We start from the raw sequence: 26404 nt of genomic DNA, 5'->3' as shown, positions 1-26404 counted from the left end.
ATAACCAAGGAATGCAATGTGGCATACTGTTTTTCTTTCTTTCAGCATATGTGAAAAAGGCATATTATTTGATAATATAACTATGGGTAAACTATCATAAACTTCGCTGAATAAAATTGTTTTGTAGGAAGCATATATTAATAAATATAATTATTCTTCGGGATCTTTTGGAAAAAAGGATCTGTTAAAATTTTTTGTACCATCAAACAATATTCAGGTAAAACAGTATATTTTTCTACAGAATAATTGCAGTTGGACTATGAGTCATGATCCTTTGTAAAGTACAAACATTACTTTTAAAGAACATTACCTCAATGCTCAATTTTCAGCACTTTTGGAGGAATAAAATACATTCTTACATGACATTTGTATATCATATGGTCAACCTTTTGTCTATACTATCATAAAAAATAACTAGCATAAAACTTGAGACTTTTCAATTCCTATATCACCACTACATTTTAAAGAGTTTATATGATGCCAGAAATAATTTATCTGACTTCTTCTGTTTAATTTTTTAAACTGAACTATTGGGGTCATCTAGATATTTTGACACAATGCAGACATCACCTTGGAAAGTACACTTTCTCTAAGAATATTAAGTCAAATAAGGGATAAACCTTTTTCTAAATTAAAAAGAGATTCATTAATTACAGAGAAAACTGTCAAAATGCCACGATTTCAGATCAAACGGAATGCTTGGGAAAGCATACAACATTGGGGAATTAGTTTCAAATATATATATGAAATGTATTTTGAAGTTTTTCTCTGAATGAGACTTGCTTACACAAAGACAAGTAGCATATATATATATCATAGCCTAAAATATCAGTAATTGTCCTGAAACTCATTCTTTTATATCTTGTTGGGCATCTATAGCCCTGTTGTGACACGTTTTGGACCCTAAGACATTTTGTATTTAGTGCTGCTCCACCAAAATATATTTTATTTAGACTAGGTCCACAAACTTTTTCTGTAAAGGGCCAAATGGTCAATACTTTTGACTTTTCAGACCACATGGTCTCTGTTGCAAATATACCATGCTGCTGTTGTAAAACAAAAGCAACCATAGACAACACATAAACACATGAGCACAGCTGTGTGCCAATAAAACTTTATCTATAGGCATTAATTTGAATTTCATATTTTTACATATCTGAAGTCATCATTTTATTTTGATATTTTCCAACCACTTAAAAATGTAAAAATCATTCTTAGCTCCTAGGCCATACACAAACAAGTGGTGAGTCAACACTTGTCTTAGACTAAGCTTTCTTATATCCCATTATCCTTGAAAATAGAATTTTCTGAGAATACTTACCCTGCTGCAAAACAGCAGCTGGAGACCGTCCTTGTAGGCATCAGTTATTGGCATTAAACCCCTCAAAACACAAATGCCAAGTAAAGCAGAAGGAGCAAAAATTCAGGTGTGTGTGTGATAACTGGGGAAGAAGGTTCATATCTACCTCGTCGCAATCACTAGGAATTGTTCACATGGCAGAAACAAAGAAACTTCCCTCTCTGTAACACTTTCAAGCTCTCAAAGAGACTCAAATCACCCAGCATTAAGATTTTGGTAGATTTTATGTTTTGGGGGTCTGTCACCCAGGCTAAAGTGTAGTGGTATAATCATGGCTCACCACAGCCTCAATCTCCTAAGCTCAAGCAATCCTCTTGCCTCAGTCTCCTGAGTTGTAACTACAGGCACGTGCCACCATAACTGGCTAATTTTTTTTTTTTTTTTTGTAGAGACAAGATCTCACTATGTTGCTCATGGTGGTCTCGAACTCTGGGGCTCAAGCAATCCTCCTGCTTTGGCCTCCCAAAGTTCTGGGAATGCAGGCAAGAGTCACTGCACCTAGCCAGTTTTGGTACATTACACACAAATTTCTCCCTCATCCATGCCCAAGGAAAGGCATGTTGCTAAAGTAAATTGTCATTTATACATTCAAAATTTAAACTGTTTTTTCCTTCTACTGAAATTGATCAAGTTTATGGTAAAAACCTTCCTATTTCAGACTGGGAGGGAGAAAAGGGCTGTGTAGATCAATGAAGTCTGGAAGGTAAAATGTCTTTGAAGAAATAGTTTGTTAAAAAACAAAAAACAAAAACAACAGATGCTGGTGAGGATGCGGAGAAAAGGGAATACTTCTACACTGTTGGTGGGAATGCAAACTAGTTCAACCTCTATGGAAAACAGGGTGGCGATTCCTAAAATAAGTAGAAACTAACCTTCCATATGTCCCAGCAACCCCCCTTCTGGGAATATACCAGGAGGAACTTAAATCATTCTACAAAAAAGATACCTGCACATGCATGTTTACTGCAGCACTACTTACAATAGTGAGAACATGGAACCAACCATGCTGCCCATCAGAACTGAACTGGATTAAAAAAATGTGGTACATACACACGATGAAATATTATGCAGCCATACAGAACAACAAAATAATGAACTTCACAGCAACTTGGATGGATTTAGAGTTGATAATACTCAGTAATTATCACAGAAACAAAGAACTGAGTACCACATGTTCTCACTCATAAGTGGACCCTGAACAATTATCATAATACTATAAGAAAGAGATTGGCAGTAGCTGGAAACTGCCGGGGGGCGGGGAGCACATAACATTAATAAGGGTACCTGATCTCAAACCAGGCAAAGTGGGGACCAAAGAGAGGTCAAACTTTACCTGTACGATGACCACTTGATTCTGAATTGTACCCCACATCTTTAAAATAAAATAAATTTTAAAAATAAAAAAGGAGGGAAAAAAGAAATATAGTTTGTAATTTTCAAAAAGTTAAAGTCAGACTGAAGGTGTGAGGAGCTCTTCCGATCCTATCCCCAGAAAACAACTAGAACTGGTGAAAATTACTTTTTTAAAAGCGATTTCAGGTCTCTACAGGTCATCCTAAGTATATACAACAAATGAAGAAACATTTTATTCCAGAAAATCTGCTAAATATTGGTAAGAACAGTGAGATTCTGTAGCATTTGAACCATAACCTCCTCCTCCCCCACTCCCAGCCCAGACTGACTCTCGGTAGGTATGGCCAAAAAGATGGAGCTCCCTCTTGTGCCCAACCCAGGGTGACAGTTTTTCCCTGGGAGGATCAGGCCACCAGCATTATCATCTACCACAGTCTGGTGTCACAGAATCTTTATTTCAGGCAAGTATGGTCAAGAGGACCAAGGCTCCCTTTCTCTGCCCAGACCACATCTGTAGGGCAGAAGCTCTACCCTAGGTGAAATGGGTCAAGAATGCTGAACCCTGATTGTCTTTGTTTTAGCTCACTCATAGAGTAAAGGTTCCATGACAAGAGAGGCAAGCTGAGAAGACCAAAGGCTGCCACTCCTGCCCAGCACCTCCTCACAGAGTAGGGTGTCACATTAAGAGAAGCAGGCTGCTGTCTTCACTGCCAGCTCCAGAGTGGTGGTGCAGAGTTCTGCTCAGGGGAGAGGCAGGCTATAAAAACATAGAGCTCTGCAGATCTTTATAAGCACGCTGGCTTTATTTGGAACAAAAAAGCATGGGGAAGTTCAAGCTCATAATCATTGTAAAAAATAAAAATAAAATGGAAATTTTGGTGGTAGGCAATTAAGAAAAGGCTAGTAACTCCATGATAAGATTAACTGAAGGGTAGACCAGCTAGAAATTTAACAGAGAGAGCTAGGAAAAGAGACAGCAAAGGGGAGCCTTTCTGAGGTCAGAGCAAGCCTCAGGGATTGGGTTTAAGAACTACTCCTGCAAAGTTTTAATTATATCAAACTGTGACAATTTATGCCTCAGGGCATCATCAAAAACAATAGAGCATTCAGCTAACAAGGGAGACTAACAACTGGGTGTAATACCAGTCGTATGATGCCAATCCAGAAGATTAATCAGAAACGTGACAGGGGGATCAGTGAAAGAGCCAAAGAGAGCCTAGCTGCAACCACTGCCATCCCTGGGTGGAGAGAGAGAGGTCAGAGTAAGACTGTGCCCTCTAAGGAATGACATCAGAGGCTGTACACTGCAGAAAAAGACTTCACTGAACTAATTCAGTCAAGTCATGATTGAAATAAACAAGCAAACCATGCCCCAGAGGCAGAAAGGAGAAAGATGAGTATCTACAGTTGCTATAATACATTATCTAAAATGTTCAGTTTTCAACAAAAATGTATAAAACATGCAAAGAAATAAGACAGCATGATCCATATATGGGAAAAACAGTAGGCAATGGTAACTGCCTTTGAAAAGACCTAGATATTGAATTTAGCAAAGACTTGAAAGTAGCTATTAGAAATATGTTCAAAGAACTAAAGGAAACCATGCTTAAAGAATTAAAGGAAGGTATGATGACAATATCTCAAATAGAGAATATCAATAAAGAGAAATCACAAAAAAAGAACCAAATGAGAATTCTAGAGTTAAAAAGTACAATAACCAAAATGAAAAATTCACTGAAGGGGCTCAACAGGTGATTTGAGTAGAAGAAAGAACCAGCAAACCTGAAGATAGATCAATAGACACTATGCAATCTGAAGAACAGAGAGAAAAAAAAAATGAAGAGAACCCTAAAGAAACATGGGAGAGCATTAAACACACCAACATACACAACACATAATAGGAGTCCCAGAAGAGGAGGAAAGAAAGAAGTAGAAAAATAATCAAAGAAATAATTGCTGAAAACTTCTCAGAATTGAAGAAAAACACTAAATGGATATATCCAAGAAGCTAAATGAACTCCAAGTAGGATAAAGACAAAGAGGTCCACACCCAGACATATCATAGTCAAAATCTTGAAAGCAGCAAGAGAAAAAAGTCTTGTCATGTACAAAAGTAATCTAATAAGATTAACATCTGACTCATTAGAATCAATGAAGATGACAAATTCAAAGTGCTGAAAGAAAAAAATAATCAACCAAGAATCATATCCACTAAAACTATCCTTCAAAAGTGAAGATAATTTTCAGATAAACAATAATAGATCATTGATGCTAGCAGACTCATCCTATAAAAGTACTAAAGGAAGTTCTTCAGGTTGAAAGCAAGTAATACAAGACAGTAATTCTAATTCACATGATAAAAAAACAAAGATGTTGGCAAAGGTAGTTATGTATGCAATTATAAAAGACAATACAATTGCAAATTTCTTCTCCTTTCTTCTATTAATTGATTTAAAAAGAAGTTGCAGAAAATAATGCATATAACCATATGTTGGAGTTTATAACATACAAAAATACAATATACTTGACAACAACAGCAAAAAAGATAGAGGTAGGAACAAAGTTGTATTAGAATAAAGAAATGACACCAAATGGTAATTTGAATCCACAGGAACAAATAAGCATCAGAAAAATAATTAAAAGGTTATTACAACAAACTCATTCTTTCTTCTCCTATTTCTTTAAAAGACATAATTATGACAAAATATTTATAAACATTACAATTAAATAACCCTGAGCCTTTGTAACAGGTAGGTAAATTTAAGGTGCAAGAATCTAACCTATTTGTATAGAATTTTTATGCCTTAAAATTGTTTCCAGAACAAACATTTCTGCTGAAATCTTGTTTGCCTTACTCCTTTAGCAAACCTAGTCTTCCCAAACAGCACAAAAGTAAACTTTGCCTAAGTTCTGCTCAAATCCTAAATAACAAGATATGAAAAAGTAGATTCTGACAAACATATGATATGTGCTGTCACAGATTCTTGTTCAAGAAGGCAGAGCAGAAGCAGCAGAGATTGACGAAGTCCTCCTACAGTTAGCAGGGGATGTGATCCTTAGAGCAAATGTTTAGCCACAGTTAGAGAAAAATAGGGAGAACGAGAGGAAATGCATGAACTCTGAAACCAGCTGAGTGAGCTTAATGAACAGGTCTGATAAGATGGCAGGAAATCTGGAGACTTGGAAAGGTAAAAATACTGCCTTTGAGAACATCATTCAGAAAGTGTTATAAAAATTTAAGAAATTTGACAGAAAGAAATTGGGACTAATGACTATGTTTTTAAAAAGCAATTCATCAACTTCCAAATGAAAGCACAGGCTTTTGAGTGCAGTACTTTTGTTCTTACAAAGAGGAGGAACAGGCCCAAACATCTTCAAATGCTAGAACACATTTAGACTTTTGCTAGTAGAGAGACCAAAAATTAAAAATAAAAACAATGATTAGCATAACACATGTTCAATAGTGAACTAGGATCAGCTATTTCTAATTGTTACATTTATAAATGAAAACATCTCAAGAATCCAGCTCATTAAAACAAATTTAACAAAGGCAGCTTAGTTTCCTACATAAAGAAGCATTCGAACCAACATACTAGCCACATTAATATGTAAACCTTATTCTAAACACTCTTCAAATATTTCCAAAAGAGTGATTCTGATATAGTAAGTGAGGGCAGAGTAAAAGCCACTGGTCTCTGACAGTGGAGGGGTAGGAGGAATCTGTCCCCTAAAATTTTTAGTTCCTAACCTGGGGATTGGGATTCCTGGAACTACTACCATCTACAAATATCACCACCATAAACAGACTGCTCTATATCATCACTTAGGTTAAATAATAGGTGCTTTATATAAGTATTCATTACAAAAATGTAATTACATAGTCTTAAATGCCATAATTTTTAATGCCTAATACACCACCTGGTAATTATTTAGGAGGAAGGAACCCCCAAAAACCAAAATTATTTTTAAGGGTGGGCCCCTCATAGTACAGGCTTCTGCTAGGTAAGTATTCTAGGAACCCATCAACATCAGTGTACCAGCTAGCGTTTTTGTGAGAGGCTGCATTCTGCTTCAGTGAATTTTTTTTTTTTTGAGCTTCTTTCAACATGTTTGCCTATTTCATGATGGGTGCTTTATGAGTGCACCTGCCCACACAGTGCTGAGTGTTCAGCGGTTTTTGACCCAAAATAGCAGAACCCCCATACCTCACTCTCCCTATTCACCAGATCTCACCATGAATGATTCTTTTTTTTGTTTCCCTGAAGAAAAAAGTCCTCAAAGGGAACTGTTTTGCTGATGTGGAGGTGAAACAAAAAATGGCAGAAGCACTAAGGCATCAAAATCGACAAATTCAAAAACTGTTTTGAGCAGTGGAAAAATCATCTCGATAGGTGTGTTGCATCAAATAAAGTGTTACCTACTTTGAAGATAACTGAAATTCAGACATGTAAGAATAAAAACTCAATTTTTTATAAATTCCAGGTGTTTGGAGGTCCCCCTTGTATAGTTATATAACCATTCTCCTATTGCTTAGCTTTCGGTCTGTTCTGAAATTTCCCTTACTATAAATACAGTGAGATGAACATCTTTGCATATGGCATCTTTGTACTGTAGCTTTTTCCTAAGGATGGCTTTCCAGGAGTGAAATTACTGGAGCAAATTTCAGGTTATTGATATGTGTTGACCAAGTTGCTGTCAGAAAGGATGGAGCAATTTATACTCCCTCCAGCAGCACATGAGGGCATGCTAATTTCCTCATCCTCTCAGAAGAATTGGGTAGAGTTTTGTTTCTCACATTTGCAAAGTTAGGTGAACAAGAAATACTTTATCAGGATATACATGGGAGTCAGTATCATCTCAACCCACACGTAGCAATGCAGTGAAGAATTCAGAGGGCTGAGGATTGAATCCCAGCTCTATCCCATACTAGATAGATGACCCTCAGTTTTCTCATCTTTAAAATGGAGATAAGAACAGAAAAGAAAACTAAGTATCACATGTTCTCACTCATAAGCAGACCTTAAACTATTATCATAATACTATAAGAAAGGGATTGGCAGTAGTAGGAAACTTCCAGGGGAGGGGGGCATACAACATCAACAAGGTTACCTGCATATCTAACCCTGAATTGTATCCCACATCTTTAAAATTTAAAATAAAAATAAAATAAAGTAAAATAAAATGGGGATAATAATAGTGTCAGCTTCATCCAATGATAGAGGCCTCACTGTGGTCAGCTTTTGGAAAGTGTTTTGCACATAGCGGGAATCCAATAAATCATTATGTGCAACAAATAGCTCTAGAGCAGACTGGGCACTCTGAACTGGGATCCATTAATTGTTGGGGGTCTGTGAACTTGAATGAGAAAAAACTGCATCTTTGTCATCATTTGCCTTTAATTGAAATGTAACATTTCCTTCGATTAGGAATGTAGGAAACATTCCCTAGTACTATTAGCAAGACCTGAGACTTTGTCACTAATAGAAGTCATAGACTTTTTCATATCTCAATACAGTTTCTGCAGGGATCTCAAGATAACTTGTTAATCCATCACTACTGCAAAATTATGACAGCTTTTGAGACCTGTTGTTTGATCTTATTATTTAAGACATTATTAAAGAAGCACATAGGTTACTATATACAACTTTTTAAAATATTTTGATAACTATATTTTGATATTAGTGTCCCTTGTAATCCTTTATATTTAAGCATTTTATAACATATTCTGAGAAGGGGTCCATAGGCTCCTCCAGACAAAAGGGGTCTCATGGCCCACAAAAGGCTAAAATCCCCCACTCATGACTTTTAGATGCTTCACGTAGAACATTCTAACTGTCACCCTAAAACATCAGAGTTCCTTTCTGTAAATAACAGTGTGATTCCCATCCACAAACAGCTGCCTGAATTCTTTAGGACAGCCCAGGAGAGCAGAGCATGTCAGGACCTTGACTCAATTGTCCACTGGATTCAATCATGGCCACTAACCAAGGACACCTAGGCTTTGCTCCTCACAGCTGGCTCTTCTGCTAGTGCCCACTGCAAGGTGGGCAAAGGTCCAAGAAGGCCAGAAAAGACACACAAACCAAGGGGCCTCACTACACCACACTAATTTTTATTTATGGCTAGCAGCAGGTGGCAAAGTTGGTCAATGGCAGGACAGGGTTTGTAAATTAATTCTTTGGAGCAAATATGATATGTATGAATTTATCCCAGCTAACTTCATAATGAGACTTTTGGCTTGACCTTCCAGAAAACATTTTTTGTAAGGATGCAAACATTTAATCAGTCAACAAATGGCCTAGTCAGAAGAGGGGGGGAAAAATCCAAGGCAGATGGAAGGCATTCATTTAATACTACTCAAAATGAACTGATTTCTGAATACTTTTGGAAGAATATACATCTTGATTGCTGGCAGAATGTGATACAATGGAACTTGTATCTTGTAATGCAAGTTGGTCACAAATCCTTAGTGAAAACTGAAACTAAAAAAGCATAGAAGACTGTTCTATAGAAAGTTTAGGGAGCAAATAAACAAACATGATGCCATAACTTTTTTTAATGTTTAATATGATCACATATGACAAATTCAATTTATTAAGGAAGAAAATCCAAGTTGATACCACTCCAAAAAATTATTACAAGGTTTAAGTTGAACAGATATAATTCTTTGTCTAACTAGTTAGAGAACTTTTAAAATCAGCACACATGTATTGTCCAGGAAAATGAAAGGTTTTTTTTTTTTTTAGACCAATGCAAATAGCATTCTACATTGCTACTTTTCTCTATCTGGTCATAAGAGGAATATACAGAAGCCATATAACAATTTCAACAGGATAATCAGGCGATCATGCCACTTAAAGGTAAATGAAGACGTCCCTGCTGAAAACATTCCACGTAGTGCTAACTGAGCTATTGCAATAGTTGATCTACTTTGTTTGAACAACTGAATGGTGGTCATAAAGTCAGAATTATTTCAGAACTGGCACAAATCTCAAAAGTCATTTCACTAATTGTCTCATTTTATACAGGAAGAACCTGAGACTAAGCAAGGCTAACAAACTGACCTATAAATGACCACAAAGCCAGACAAAATCTCAAGCTCATCCCCCACCACCTCAGGATTCCTGTCACTAACTGCCACTTCAGCTTAATTCTGAAATATCCTTAAATAAATAAAGTCATACAAAATTCCCAACAGAATGCCCAACAAAATGCCCATTCGCCCTTGACAAACAGAAGGGCGAATGGGACATTGTATGGTAAGTGAGTTATGTCTCAATTTAAAGAAAATAGACGAGTGCCATGAATGTCAAAAATGTATTCAGTTGGTAGGTACAATTAAATATTGATAATTGGGTTCTGACATTGACCCTGTGAAATTTGACACTGACTCTGTAATAGTCAAGAGGTACAGAGAAAAGTGTTATGGTTTGTACATGCAGAATACTCTTGTTGAAGAGAACACACAGTAGTAAGACCACAGCATGTACCAAAAAAAGACAAAGACATTAACAGATAATTTAAGATGAAACAGAAATAAGAGAATACAGACATACAAATCAAATAAATTTGCAAAGGACAGAGGTTTTTTTAATATTCGTGTTCAGAGTATTTGAAATGGAGTCTTTGCAAATAAAAGTGAAAAATTTTGAACTCAGAAAATCCAAAAGATATAGAAAAGAGAAAAGAAATTTAATTGTCCTTCTACCAAAGTGTCCCTAAGCAATCTATATCATTTCTAATTATTTTGAATTCCAAGCCCATAGCAAACTGAAGAACTGACTAAGGCATGAGGAAAATACCAGAAGGAGTTCTGAACTCAAGGCCTAAACATGCTCATAAGCCAGAGGGAAGACTCCCAATATTGAAGACAATGTCCCCAGTTTTACCAATGTCTATTTCTCAAAGAACTTCTAATTTATGTGGATTATACAGATAACCATTTTAATGAGAAAAAATAATCACCTAGTCCAGAGGTCAAGAACCAGATTAGTTTTCTAATAACATGTTTTTAATAAGGTGTTTTTTTAAAAAAATAAATGTGATCTTAACTTGAAAATTTAAATCTGCTTTTTGAAAAACAACTGTGAACTCTGGCTTTAGGACATGACAGATGAAAATAATGTTCAGTGTATTTTTAACAATTTCTTCTATGAGTATTGGGTAGAAAACCTCATTTTCTCCCAGTAATTCTCTTGGGGGAACAAGGAAGGTGCACATCTTCATGTTTCCTCTCTGGCTAACCTATGTATATATTTCAGATAAATACCCACCAATTCAATGGAAAAAAATATTTCTGTGCCTATCAACCTTGTATATGTATTTCTTAGCCTTGAGGTTATAAATGACATGTATGTCTCAGGTGAAATGATTATAATGTAATAGATACTCAGGTATGATACTCACATCCCCCATCCAAGGAAGGATGTGTTGCCCCAGCTGCTGGGAGCTCTTCAGCTACCAAACCCTGTTGTCAGCCCCTTCTGGAACTGCCTCAGTTGTAGAGTACACCTCACTCAGAGTTTACTTTTTTCAGTGATAGATGGATGCAGGCATATAAAAGCCTGGCCAGCTCATCCAAACTCAGGACAACTCAGAAGGGCCATTCCAGCTCCAGACCTCCCTATTGGATTGACCAAGGCTATCACTAATCCTGCATCCTAGCTCCATTTCTCCCTTTGCCCCAGCATCAATCCCATAGGCATTTCTTAATAAACCTCCTGCACCCTAAACTCAGCCTCAGAGTCTGCTTCCAGGGAAAATCAACCTGTGAAATGTCATAAGTTTGACAGTATGGTTATTTTTGCTAAGGAAAGTTAAAACAAATAGAGTTACAGAATACCTGTAAACTATGTACATTAGTGACAATCACCAGGAAATTCTAAGGTTTAATAAATAAAGCAGCCTTGGGGTTGGCTATATTTTTAGTCTTTTGCTTTCATAAAGCCTAAACCTTGATATGTCATTGTATAAACATGTTTTCTGAAGTGAATGCTGATAGTGGCTATCTTTGTCAACTCTAATGCAGCAGAAAACAGCATAAGAATTAAAATGGATGAAAATAATATAGGAAAAGCAAGAAGTCATCTTTATGGAAAACTGACAAAACCTGAATTATATTTTAAGCTCAATCAAATACTGAATTATGAAATAAAATGCGATACAGGCTAAAAATATTTTTGTGAAAGGTTTTTTTAAAGACAATCCTTGGGTTAGGCTGAGAGTTCACAGATATAACATCAAAAGCATGATCCATAGAAGAAATAATTGATAAAGCCTCTAATAAGGGGCTTGCCTCCAGAATATATAAAGAAATTCTACACAACTCCATTATAAGAACACAACCCAGTTAAAAATGGGTAAAAGGTTTGAATGGACATTTCACCAAAGAAGATTGTAAATGGCTAATAAGCACATAAAATATGCTCAATATCATTAGTCACTAGGGAAATATAAATTAAAAATCACACTGAGCTATCATTTCATAATAGAATGATTATATAAAGAGACAATACCAAGAATTGGTGAGGCTGTGAAGAAACTAAACATCTCATTGCTGGTGGAAATGTAAAATGGTACAGCCACTTTAGAATCATTTTTGGCAGTTTCCTAAGATGTTAAAGGTATATTTACCATATAACTCAGCAATTCCATTACTAGGTATGTATCCAAGAGGAATGAAAACATATGTCCACACAAAGACTTGTAAGTGAATGTAAGTGAATGTTCATAATAGTCAAAAAGTGGAAACAACCCAAATGCCCATCAACAGAGGAATGAATAAATAAAATGTGGAATATCTATTCAGCAATAAAAAGGAAAGAACTACTAATTCATGCTACATCACAGATGAACTTCAAAAACATCATGCTAAGTGAAAGAAACCAGATACAAAAGATTATATTGTATGGCTCCCTTCATACACAGGCCAATCTATAAGACACAAAGCAGGTTAGCAGTTGCCTGAGACTGGGGGTGGGAGCAGGGATTATCTGCAATCAAGCATTTTGAGGTGATGGAAATTCTCCAAACCTAGACTGTGGTACACACCCCATAATTGGTTGAACAACTCTATAATTAATTAAAAGTTATTGAATTGTTTGTGCTTAAAGTGAATTTTACAGTATGTAAATTATATCTAAGTAAAGCATTTTTTAGATTGGAAAATATAGTCTATTTAGAAAATAAATTGTATATGTAGAGAGAAGATTCATCTCCCCAAGGTAGGGGAGGGGGTCAAAGCTAGGAAACATGGTGACCATAGTTCAAAGACCACGTGGCCACACCAGAATTTAACAAAGCAATGGCCAATAAAACATTTTTTTATTACAAAGATGTGGGGTACAATTCAGGGTTAGGTATACAACAAACGTTGATTATGCAAAAAAAACAAAACAAAACCAGAGCACAAGAACACGAGTCTCATCTGAAAAAGAAGTGAGTGAAGAGCAAAGACCTAAGAGCCCAGGATGGCTGCAGGTGATCCACTCTGAATCCTAGACATTAGCTTTTGTTCTAGAAATGGAGACAAATGTGCCCACTCCTCTGCCAAATGAAGCTGAATTTATTATATCATCAGGCACAATTCTAGAAACATCAAATGACTTTCTGAAACAGAGATCTCAAACCATCCGGTTTTCACATATTCGTAAATCACTTCAAACATCCAGCTACATGTTCAGGGTGTGGCATTTAATCTCTACCCCTGACTCACAGAACTTTATAGTTCACTATGACTATGTTGTGTTTTTTGACAAAAATCCAAAATGATAGTAAATCCATAATTCTATCAGATTATCTCTCAGAATCTCTGGGGTCATATGATCCAGGCCTCTGATTCCAGTGTTTCCTCAATCTACATGTGGGAGTAAATTGAGCAAACTGTTCTTAGAAGTTATTCAATTTACTCTGGCATTCTATTTTAACACTTAATTACCATTAGTTGCAGCATGTCCATTCTGCTGATCCAAACCATTTTTCTGTTTGTCTTATTTCCATCCCAACTGGAGCGGAAAAGGTAACCATCTCCTTACTTTCATAAAGAGGATGACATTTGAAGATGACCTCTAATGGTACCTCCTAAGGCTTACTTCCCTTCAGCCTTTCCTCTTAGGTGCTACTTTCTACACTTCGAGTAACTGGGGGTCTTTTTAAAATTCTTCTGAATACTATAAATGTTCACACCTTGCCAAACATGACAACCAGTACCGGGCACCAAATACTAACATAATGTCAAATATGGCAGAGAGATCAGTTGCCAAATTCTTTAGGGTAATTTTATTCCTGGAAAAAAACAAAACACCCAGGAAGAACAGTGCTAAGGTATGCTTAGAATTACTAAAAATGTTAAGGAATTATTGGGTGTTTAGGGTGTTTAACCAGAAGAGAGGCTATGTAGAGGAATTGTAACAGAATGACACCAATTCTCCTGGAGGACAGACTGTTTCTAAGTGCCTACATACCCAACAGTCAGGAATGGGAATGAGAATGGGAAAAGAAAACGAATTGTGCCCCTTGCTCCTGGCCTCAATGTAACTCCTGTTTTAAGGAATAAATGTTTCCTAGTTATTTCTTTCATTAAATCCAAGTTACATCTTTTTGCTTATGCAACAAATAGGGAACCACAGATGTTGAGTGCTGGAAGGTATCAATGATCAAAACAACCAAGTTCAACATTTCTAATTTTGCTTATGAAGATACTAAGACCTAGGCAGGAGTGGCATGAGTGCCCAGTGTCACTTAGAGACAGGGCAGCAGCTAGAACAGGCCTAATCTCCTTTGATTGTTCCCTTACTGGTCCACAAAGGAGATAATTTTTAAAAATCAATATCTAGGAAGAACAGGAGAGACTCCCATAAGTGGACATCAGTATGTAAATGGCACAAAAAAAAGTCATACACTGTCCTATTTCTTTTTTTTTTGAGTTGGAGTCTCACTCTGTCACCCAGACTGGAGTGCAGTGGCCGCTCCCGGCCACTACAGCCTCGACCTGCCGGGCTCCGGCAATCCTTCTGCCTCTACCATGTACGGCTAATTTTTGATTTATTGTAGAGATGAGGTCTCGCCAAGTTGCCCAGGCAGGTCTCGAACCTGCAGGCTCAGGCAGCCCACTCACCTCGGCCTCCCAAAGTGCTGGGATTACAGGCTGAGCCACCAAGCCTGGCCTCATTTCTTTTCAAATAGGAACCTGAAACCACCCTGATGTCTTATTTTATGTATCTGCTTATTAAATTCATGCTCCAATAGTAATCATATAAACTACATCACTTGCTTTGTTTCTAGAACTTCTGCCTCAGGTGGGGAGCTCTGCCAGGGTCCTGGGGAAGCCTGGGCCCTCAAACTGTGGGTTGGGGCCTTCTGCAGAGGGGTAAAGTCATGCAAAACTCCCACTCCCCTGCAGAGGGTGCTCTAGGGAAAGCTTTGCCTATTGGGCCCTTCTCCCTCTCCCTCTAGGACCTCTAACTGGAATAGGAAGAGAGTCTGTAGGCCCTTTCCTTCTACAAGGGCCAGTGGGAAGGAGGCTAAGGTTCAAAGGAGAGAGACAAAGGATCTGTCTTCAGTCTAGGTCATGGTTTCTCAAACCACAGTACCATAGCTCTGGGGGGATGGGCAGCTTGGGGTGCATTCAAAGATATGAGATAACCTTGGCACCATTTCCAAGGACATGATCCTATTTAAATGTTTTTAGGGTGGTGGGTTCATTTTATTATTCCAATCAACATGATAATTAAAACATGGAATTTGCAGGAATTTTTAAGCCAAATCAGGAGATTCTAGTACACAAACAGGACATAAGGAAATGGAATTCCATCTCATGTCTTTTAGCCTGTGGCAGGGAACTGCAGGCTAAGCCTTCATGTTAACTCAATGCAAGTCTGGAAGAGAGGTGTATGGGAGGTACTGTCTCCAGAAGAAAGACCCTTAAGAGTCCATGTAAACACTGACCCGGTTCCAGTTCAAAGCCCTGGCAAGTAATGAAGAATATACACTTTTTTGATAGACCTTGGCTTATGCAGCACACACTCTATGGCTGAGTGGGGTCTGTGCTAGCTGGTAGTTTAAGGGATGTAGGGGGAGGGGAGAGATTCTTGCTGTCCTTAGAAACACAACCAGCAGGCACGATTAGAAACCATCTTGCTACCTGTGGGATTTTCAGAGAAAGATTTTATGCATTGACATTTGCAAGGCCAAAAATCTGAAAATGTAATACTTACTGTGTTTTTTTGAGTTACCATATCCTGAAAAGAAAAAGAAAAGATGAGCATATCATTTTTCAAAACACTTAATTTCCGTAAGCATAGCCAGCACTACCCCCATCATCCCTCACCCACCTTAGAGCAACAATTAATCATTTGAAACCTTCCCCTCAAAAAACTTTAAATAGAATGAACCTCTGAGAATTGTAAAACTCATATCCCAAGGAAAACTGATCATAATTAGTTTGCTTTTGAACTATCAGGGGGCACTTATGATAGGTACTAGTTATAGAGGCCCCTTGATGAAATAAGGGATTTTCTCCAAATAGTGCCAATGCTTTTGCCGAAAACACATTTTGAGATTCAGGTTTGGGGCAATGAGTGCCCCACATCTCTCCTTCCCCGAGAAGAATGTTAGCCATAGCAAGGAAGCACCCAGAAAGCACTGTGCTATCCTTGAGTCTGAAATTAGTTTTTTTTTTCTTTTGAGTAAGGATCGCACTCTTTTTTGCAGGCTGAAGTGCAATTGCATGATCACAGTTCGTTGCAGCATTGACCTGGGCTCAGGGGATCCCTCCGCCTCAGTCACCCAGGTAGCTGGGACTACAAGTATGCACCTCCACATCTGGCTAATTTTTTTGATTTTTTTTTTTTGTAGAGACAAGGTCTCACTATGTTGCCCAGGCTGGTCTTGAACTCCTGGTCAAGCGATGCTCCCACGTCAGCCTCTCAAAGTGCTGGGATTACATGAATGAGCCACTGCGCCCAGGTGGAACTATTTTTTTAATTGATCGATATGAAATGCACACCACAATCAGCCTTCCTTATAGAAGGAGTGTTATTGGTAAGATTCCTGATACCTCACTAGAACTACTTGGGCATGTTTAAATTCAACAACAGTTTTAGTCAGTTAACTTAGCATGAAAGTTAAGTAGCTCTTGACTGTATCATTAATATACTAAAAATCAGTATTTCTGGAAAAAACCATAATTAAATATTAAACCATAATGTTATTTAAACCATATTTAAATAATTAAATGGCTGTCCCATAAAATATGTTTTCTATATCCTGGGATTTCTAGTTCCTGAGAACAAGTATAGACTGCTTCTTCTGGTGCTAGATATAACTAACTACTTATATTTCCATTTTAGTAAATATTTTTTCATATTATTAACAATGAGAACTTATCTAGGTCATAAGACTTTCCAGAGGGCTTCGCTAAGGCATAGTTGAAGAAAACAACTGTACTGAATTGGAAAAATATACATTTGATTTTCATGTTTCTCATCAAAACACAGGTGAATAATCTATACTTTCATACTTTCTAAGTTCTAAATGTTTCTAAGCATAACTATTGTAGTGAAAATCAGACCAAGGCCTAGTGGCTCAGGCCTGTAACCCCAGCACTTTGGGAGGCTGAGGTGAGAGGATTGTCTGAGTCCACAGATTCGAGACCAGCCTGGGCAACTTGGAGAGATCTTGTCTCTACAATAAATAAAAAAATTAGCTGGGTGTGGTGGCACATGCCTGTAGTTCCAGCTACTTGGAAGATTGAGGTGGAAGGATCACCTGAGCCCAGCAGGTAGAGGCTGTGTGGTGGCTGTGAGCATGCCACTGCACTCCAGCCTGGGCGACAGAGTAAGACTCCAATTCATAAAAAAAAAAGAAAAAAGAAAAAAAATCAGTAAGAGAAAAGTCAATATCTAAATATTTGAAGTAATTTAGATGGATTTATAGTCTTTGGAAAACTATTCTAAAATGTAAAGTACACAAATAAAACAGCTTGTTCTTTCACTGCTATATGAATGACTTCTTAAAATATTGTACTGTGATATAATTACAGAGTACACATCTATGTAAAGTATATGTGATGTTTAACACATACAGTTTACACATCTGAAGCAGATGATATTTCTACTAGGAAATAATAATTACAGAACCCAGAAAATCTTATTAATACTAAATCTCAAGAAACACACAAACCAAAATGCTTTGGCATAAAATTGTACTACAGACTATTGATTTTTAATACTGAGGAAACTGGACTTTTAGAAATTATGTCTGGGAAGGCTTACTCTCTAGACCATTGTTTTTCACCCATGGTTGCACATTTGGGAAGCTAAAAAAAATCCCTATGCCCGAGTCCCACTCCCCAGAGACTGTGATGTAATTCATTTGGGGTGTGGCCTGGGTATGGAGATATTTACAAATTCTCCAAGTGATTCTGAAGTGCAGTCAAGGTTGAGAGCACTGTTGTAAACAAATTAATCCATTATACCTAAAACGATTTAACCTAGACCAGGATTTTCTGGCTACAATATTCAACAATATTAATATCCACTGAACTTTGAAATAACTCTCATTGGATGTTTACATTTTACAAACATAAGCATTTTACACAGTACTATGTTATTCACAAAAGTTTGCATCAAACTTGTAAAAATACATTTAGAAATTGTCAGCAATTAATGAGCTGTGCAGGAACACACAATATTTTAGTTTTACTTCACTTTCAGACCGGGGGAAGATAATATTAAATACCAACTGTGTCTATGCTAAAATATTCCACTCATTTTGATAACTATTAAATGTCTTCATATTATTATCCAAGTTGAAAGCTGATTTTTATAATGTGTAGCTCTGGATCAAATTGTCCATGAAGGGATTCAGAATGGTGTGTTTGCTTCAGTGGAAACTAACAGGAGTGTTTGCCTTGCTTCCCTAATCAGCCTGCTCAGGTTGCCTGCAAGTGCACAACTGTAGCACAAATGTTCACAGTGACCAGGAAGCCATCTATGTGAGCCAGAACCTGCAGGGAGAAGGAAGGAATTGCACAAGCAAGCCCTTTTATTCATTTATTTTGTGTCAGTATCTCACTCTGTTGTCCAGGCTGGAATACAGTGGCATGATCATGGCTCACCACAGCCTCGACCTCCTGGGTTAAGGCGATCCTCCTACCTCAGTTTCCCAAGAAGCTGGGACTATAGACATGCACCATCATGCCCAGTTAATTTTTGTGATTCTTTTTTCTTTTTTTTTGCAGAGATGAAGTCTCGTTATGCTGCCCAGGCTGGTCTCAAACTCCTCGGGCTCAAGCAATCCTCCCACCTCGGCCTCCCAAAGTGCTGGGATTACAGGCATGAGACAATCAAGTCTGTTTTTCTTCAACCTCCTGTGCTACAGTGACATGTCAGCTGGACATATAATTCTGCTTTCCCAAAATTAATTATTCAGGAGAAGATGAACAATACCCTTTACCTTCAATGAGAGAGCAGTGTCGGCATCAGTGTCGTGGTACAAGATCACATTATTGGCCATGTCAAAGCTTTCTCGAACTCCAAGATGGTAGAAGAGGGAAGGTTGTCTGGAGACATCACTCATGTCCACCACGGCAACATCTGAGATAAACAAGGAGAGAAGAGGTACGGGGAATGATCTGTGTACTTAATCTACTTGCAGATGATCACCAACACAGAACTATAGCAATCTGTATTTCTGCCATTAGGCTTTTAGGTAAAGTAGAAGTGGGGAAGGATTTGATTAAAATGACCCCATGAACTGTGGAAGAAAAGCAATAAGAATTTTAAAAAGGAAAAAAAATAACACTTCCTTCTTTAAAGTGCTGGGAATATAGCCTCACTCAGAACTTACTGATGGATTTATTTTTAATGTTATTATCGTTATGAAATATATCTTCTTGCCAAAAAATATATTTAGCCTATAAATAAAATATAAAGTATACTGAAATGAAAAACCATGCACCCGCCATGCAGCTCAAGTCACAGAGTGTTACCTGCACTGCTGGAGCCCCACATGCCCCCCCATCATACCTCCTCCTGCCCAGAGAAAACCTCAATCCTGATTGCTATATTTATCATTTTCATGCATGCAAGTTGTGTGTGTGTGTGTGTGTGTGTGTGTGTGTGTGTATGCGCGCTACAGACTGAATGTTTGTGTCTGTTCAAGACTCATATGTTGAAACTTAGTCCACGATGTGATGGTATTTGGAGATGTTGGGGTCTTTGGGAGGTGTGTAGGTCATGAGAGTAGAACCCTCATAAATTGGATTTAGTACCCTTAAAAGAAGGTCCAGAGAGCTGCCCTGCCCCTTCCGCCACGTGTGGACAGAGTGAAAAGGATCCTTCTGTAAACTAGGAAGAGGCCACACACCAGACACTGAATTTGCTGGGACCTTGATCTTGGAATTTCCAGCCTCCAGAATTATGACAAATAAATATCTATTACTTATAAGCCACATTCAGGCTATAGTGGCTTGTTACAGCAGTCCAAACAGACTATATGTATAAGCATATTCTATATATACAAGTATACATTCCTAAACAGTATGTTGTTTAGTTTTGCACATATTTGAACTTTGTATAAATAACATTATATTGTATGTATTCTTTGATTTGCTATTTTTGGTGATATTCAACCAATTTGTATGTCTAGTTCCAGTTCATGTCTTTTCAATTCTGTAAAGTATTGTGTTGTATGACAACTAGACCACAATTTCTTTGTCATCCTGCCTACGGAGATTTTATTCATTTTTTTCTTCTTCCTATTTCAAACTACTGCAATAGACCTTCTTGTCATAGCCCCTGGTTTACATGTCCACCATCAACTTGACAATATAAAATGCTCTTGGAGTCGTGCCCTGTAATAGAGACCTATTCAAGACAGAGGAGCAACTTAACTGCATCAATAACAAGCATGCTTAAATTAGCCAAGTAGTACTGGACACCATTCTAAACCTTGTTATTTTTGAGAAGATGACAGAGTTCCAAGTTTGATGGGAGCTTCCCCACCACGGGTAGGAGAGACATAGGAATGTAGTGTCCAAACTTATACTTGCACTGCTGTGACTCACAGAAAGTCATTGAAAATCCCAATGAAACAGACCAGAGGTGTATTGAACAGGGGCGTGAATAAACAAGAGGCAAGAAGGAGCCCTCTTCAGCACCAGACACTGCTGGCTCTGTACAGAGGCACTGGGAACCCGAGACCAAGTGCCACTAAGCCCTAGGGTGGGCCTTTTATTCTCTTATTTCTGGATTGCCTGCTGTATGCCAGCCATTGTGCTGGGTATGAGGGATAGTAGGGCATAATTCCTTTCCTCAAAAACAATACACAGTACTATGCAGGCAAGCAGAAGGAAGCAGATGTTTAGAATCACTGTGAGGAAAGAATGGGATAGAAAGAGAAGACAACAAGTGCAAAGAGCCTGAGACAAGCCGGGCCACTGCATATAACTTCCTGGGCCAGAACACCCCAGGAGATAAATGTGAAAGGGTCAGTAGGTACCAGGTGGCAAAGGGGTCTCAGGGCCATGTTAAGAGGCTAGAACTCTATCTACCTTGAGGCAATGGAAAACCTCTAGTAGGGATTTTTAATAACTTTTTATTAATGGAGAACTACAAATAAATATAAAAAGTAGACAGAATAGTATAATAAAACCTTCCATTCCCCCCAACAATGATCACCCCATGACCAGCTTTGTTTCTTCTCTACTGCCATCCATACTGCCCCCTTCCATATTATTTTGAAGTAAACCCCACCAGATACCATATCATTTTATCCTCAAATATTTCAGACTATATCACTAAAAAAACAACCATAGTATCAACATCTCATCTAAATATATTTTTAAATAATCATGAGCAGTTTTTTTTTTTGACAGGAGACTATTATATTCAAATTCACCCTTGAGAGGTTATTGCCGATGACAGGACAAATGTATATGCTGAGGAAACACTCTGCAGCCCAGAGTGGTCAGTGTATCTCAAATGGATAATTCTGCTCCCTACAGACAAAATAATACTGCAGTTGAACAAATTAAACATTCTGCTTATGTGACTGCTTTCTGGACTCTGTTATCCACCCAAATTGAAAATGATATGTTTCATAGTGATGCTATTAAAAAGTGGCAACAAAAATGCTAATTCTAAGGCCATGATGACTGCTATAATTAGTTAATAAAGGAAAAGAAGCATCCAGTGCTTTGGGAGGCCAAGGCAGAAGGATCACTTGGGGCCAGGGGTTTTGGAACAGCCCGGGCAATATGCTGAGACCCCATCTCTACAAAAAGTAAAAAGAATGAATGAGCCAGGTGTGGTGGCACACGCCTGTAATCCCAGCTACAGAGGCGGCTGAGGTGAGAGTGTCACTTGAGACCAGGAGTTCGAGGCTGCAAATGAGCTATGATCATGCCACTGTATTCCAGCCTGGGTGATATAGTGAGATCCCAACTCTTTTTTTTTTTTAGATTAGAAAATATAGTTTATTTAGAAAGTAAATTAGAGAAAGAGGGGAGGGGCTTCACCTCTCCAACATAGGGGAAGGGACCAAAGCTTAAGAAAACATAGCCTGGCCATAGCTCAAACAGTACATGGCCACACCATAGCTTAGCAAGGAAACGGCTGAGATCCCTACTCTTAAAACAAAAGGAAGCAAATGGAAGGTGATAAAGGAGAATAGTGGAAAGGGGTAGAGGGCAGGGGTGGGGACAAGTCATGTAGCCCACTTTTGTAGGCAACCTGGAACTTGGCAGAGAAGCATGTTGCCAAGAAGAGTAAGTTTTAATCTGGTGACACGAGTTCTTCCTTTTCTCTGCCTTCTCAGCATTCTGTCCTAGGACACACTGGCCTCTACACCTCCACGAAGAAGCCCCCCACTACCACTGTGGCTCCACCAAGGGTTGAGAGAAAGATTTTTCAGTGCCAATGAAAATAAGACAGATTAATACTGCTATTCAATGAAAATTCTGAGCCAGTCATGTTCCATAAGAAAACTGCCTCGGGGGGAGGGGAAGGGAGGTGGGATTAATGGTAGTCAATATCTATCTGGGGACGGGGAGACACCCCTTATCGACAAGGGTGCCTGAACGAAGCATATTTGTATACCTAACCCTAAACTGTACCCCACAATATCAAAATAAAAAATATTGATATTAAAAAAAAAAGAAAACTGCCTCAAATCTAAAGTTGAAATGGTTGTCTGGCATTTGTCACTCAGGTCAGTAGACTAAGTTCACTTTGAGAATTTACAACCAAACAGTATTCAGCTGGCTTATTTTCAGAACTTCTAAGATACTAAAATAGCATCCAACTTATAAATGCTAATTGTGATAAAACACCAGAGTGAAATTTTTACTATGTACTAAGAATCAACCTGCAGTCCCTGAGCATTGCCAGGGGAGGGAGAGAGGGAGAAGGGTAAGGGGCACATGACAACATGAAGGGTACCTGGTCCATTACCAGAGGGAGTGAGGGCCACCTAGAAACCCAAACTTTACCTGCATGCAGGGATGTAGTAAATCCTCACTCCACAACTCTATAATAAAAAATAAATTATATATATAAAAAAAGAATCAAGGGTTTTTTTTTTTTTCCCCTAAAGAGAAATGAGGAGAAAAGAGGTCAACAGCAAGAACATGACAGAGTCAGGGTTCGAACTCAGCTTTTCTGACCCCACCTCCTGTGCTTCCCAGTGCCCAGACGAGGCTTAGTACATTCCTAACTCATTTTGTAAAACTGAGCTACCTGGGGGCAAAGCAGTTTATATATCAGGCAAAATCTTAGGCAAACAGATCACAGATAAAAAGGAAGAGATAAAATTCTGAGGTTCATTCCCAAATGCACGCTGTGCTCCTAGGAACCATCACCTTCCAGTTTCTACTGACGCAGGCCAGCCTCAGGGAAAAAGCCTGTATCATATAAAACAACTTCCTTGATCATGAGGCAGAACACACATCCACCCTACCTATCTTGATTTAACAAACTTTATGAAGTAACACCAGACACGGTGGCATGTGCCTGTAGTCCCAGCTACTCGGGAGGCCGAGGTGGGAGGATCACTTGAGTCCAGGAATCTGAGGACAGCCAGGACAGAAAAAAAAAGTAATATTACATCAGGGACCATTAAAAGCCAAGGTTCTGTTAAAATCTACACTTAGCAGAGAAGTAAATTTAAAATAGGAGTACCCCTCAGGTAATTTAACAGCCAACTTCAACAGTCCCCAAACATGCCAGTATGAAGATGAATGATATACAAGATTTTAGCTCATGAAAAACTTTTGAACATTATCTTGAACACTATTTTGTTAAATCTTTTATAGGTAACAAGTAAAACTATAATTTTCTAGTGTGGTTTAAAAGTACCAGATTTCTGAAGCAAAGCATTAGTCAACAAAATGATATGATGATGAATGATTTACCACACAGTAACTCTGGGGTCGTCCTGGTTCATGCCAGGCTTTAAATATATTCCAGGTTATTTTGAAAGCCTATTCTATTCCCAGAAAAAAAAGAAATTATAATATAAATAAGGCTGGTTTTGTCTAAATGAAAAAGAACTTGATTTTAGAATAAGTTTCCTACCAAGGACTTTTTAAAAAATTCTGATTGGACGTATGGCAACATTGCCCACCCTAAAGCTACAAAAAAAAAAAAGCCCAGATTTACTAGACAAAAGTCACCTCCCAATTACCAGAATTTAGATTTTACTTCATTCACTGCGCTCATTTCCAACATACTCCAGGTCAGGTCAATGGAAAAAAATGTGAAGTGTCATTTAAATCTTATTTTCCAATCTTGTAAGGAGGTACCAATCTACCAATAGCATCAGGAGTTCAGTAAGTCCTTACTAAGTACCACATCGCATTGCATGGGTACCAGGTGCATGGGGCATCGAGTTTCTACTAGGAGGAAGGAAGGGAGAAGCAGGGATGTCAGGAAATTCTACCCGGCCTCTTATCTTTTGCTTCCCAGTATTTAACTTTTTTTGTAATAATGACTAAAAAAAATCCTTTTTAGAACTACATAAGTGTGTTTGAGATGTGTTCACCACCAGTTTTTCCAAAAGAAATATGCCACATACAAGCCAATTCCATTTACTCACTGAGGTGAATGGATGCATTGAGCATAATTTCAGACCACTCACAGTTAAATGTTTCTAACATACACTAGAGCATAATTTAAGCTATTTTATCTTTTGCACATACAAGGGGGATCTCCAAAAAGCAGAATTATCTTTTGAAGGGTGGGCCCCTTGTAGTACAGGCTTCCCCTGCTAGGTAAGTGTTCTAGCATCAAGCATCACTGTACCAGCTAGCACTGTTGTGACAGACGATTTGCAGAAGAAACATCCCAAGTTGGGCAAAAAGGTGACTGGTTCTTCCACCATGACAATGCACCTGCCCACACTGCACTGAGTGTTCAGCAGTTTTTGACCAAAAATGGCATGACCCCCATGCCCCACCCTCCCTATTTACCTGATCTTGTCCAGAGCAACTTTTGTTTCCCCAGATGAAAAAAGTCCTCAAAGGGAAATGTTTTGCCGATGTGGAAGAGGTGAAACAAAAAACAGCAGAAGCACTAAAAGACATCAAAATTGACGTTCAAAAACTGTTTTGAGCAGTGGAAAAAGCATCTTGATAGGTGTATTGCATCAAACAGAGAGTACTTTGAAGGTGACTGAAGTATAAACATGTAAGAATACACAATTTTTATAAATAAATTCTGGGGTTTTTTTGGGTCCCCCTCATGCATGTTGTTCTTCCAGCTAACAATGCAGAAAAAAAAATGTGCATTACACTACAAGCTAGATCACATTCATCACTTCAGGTAGTATCAGCCTGGCTGGGCACTGTGGCTCATGCCTGTAATCTCAGTACTTTGGGAAACTGAGGTAGGAGGACGACTTGAGACCAGGAATTCAAAACTAGTTTAGGCAACACAGCAAGGCCTTGTTTCTACAAAAAAATAAAAAACAAAAAATTTTGCCAGGCATAGTGTCTCATGCCTGTAATTCCAGCACTCTGGGAGGCAGAGGTGAGAGGACTGAGTTTAAGACCAGCCTAGGCAACATAGCAAGATCTCATCTCTACAAAAAGAAAGAAAGAAAGAAAGAAAATTAGCTGAGCATGGTGGCGTGTGCCTGTAGTCCCAGTTACTAATGAGGCTGAGGCAGAAGGATCACCAAATTCCAGGAGGCTGAGGCTGTGGTAAGCTGTGATCATGCCACTGCGCTCCAGCCTGGGTGACAGAGTGGGACTACAACTTAAAAAAATAAAAAGTAATAAAAATAAATGGTATCAGCCTGTGAACAAGGTACCTCATTTTCATCTTCATGACCTGAAGGCCCCCTCTTCAGTTTTCTTCAACTCTTTTGTAATGGGATCACTTTGACATGACTCTCTTTGACAAATTTCTTAGAGACATATTGTTAGGAGCTTTTTGTGACCAGCAGATAACACCTTTCTCAAAAGGGCTATATCACTTGTCATTTTCAAAATGTGCACAATTTTAGAGTTGAGCAGAGTCTAATGCGCTTCTGCCATATACAATGAACCCTGAAAAGGGAAATGCTGAGATTTTCTATTATAACAAAATCCTAGGAAATAGCCCCTGTACTTCTTAATTTGTTCTGTCTCATTAAAGTGAATGTCAGTCAACGCAAGAGGACAATGGCTTTTACATATACTTCAGCAATGAT

General features: G+C 38.2%; 1 protein-coding gene across 1 annotated transcript in view; it reads right to left on the bottom strand.

Annotated features, from left to right (window-relative positions):
• MAP3K15 (mitogen-activated protein kinase kinase kinase 15) overlaps positions 1 to 26404 on the bottom strand; it is a gene marked incomplete at both ends in the record, with an annotated part of 99706 nt that overhangs the window by 53846 nt on the left and 19456 nt on the right. The window contains 2 exons of the mRNA XM_008055746.1: positions 15928 to 15951; positions 19169 to 19308. Of these exons, the coding sequence (XP_008053937.1) occupies positions 15928 to 15951; positions 19169 to 19308 (164 nt within the window). The remainder of the gene's footprint in view (positions 1 to 15927; positions 15952 to 19168; positions 19309 to 26404) is intronic.

The sequence above is a fragment of the Carlito syrichta genome, unplaced genomic scaffold (assembly GCF_000164805.1).
Source record: "Carlito syrichta isolate Samal-C Ts95f unplaced genomic scaffold, Tarsius_syrichta-2.0.1 Scaffold301942, whole genome shotgun sequence".
In the NCBI taxonomy this organism is placed as follows: Eukaryota; Metazoa; Chordata; class Mammalia; order Primates; family Tarsiidae; genus Carlito; species Carlito syrichta.
This window is presented reverse-complemented; position numbering and strand designations above follow the sequence as displayed.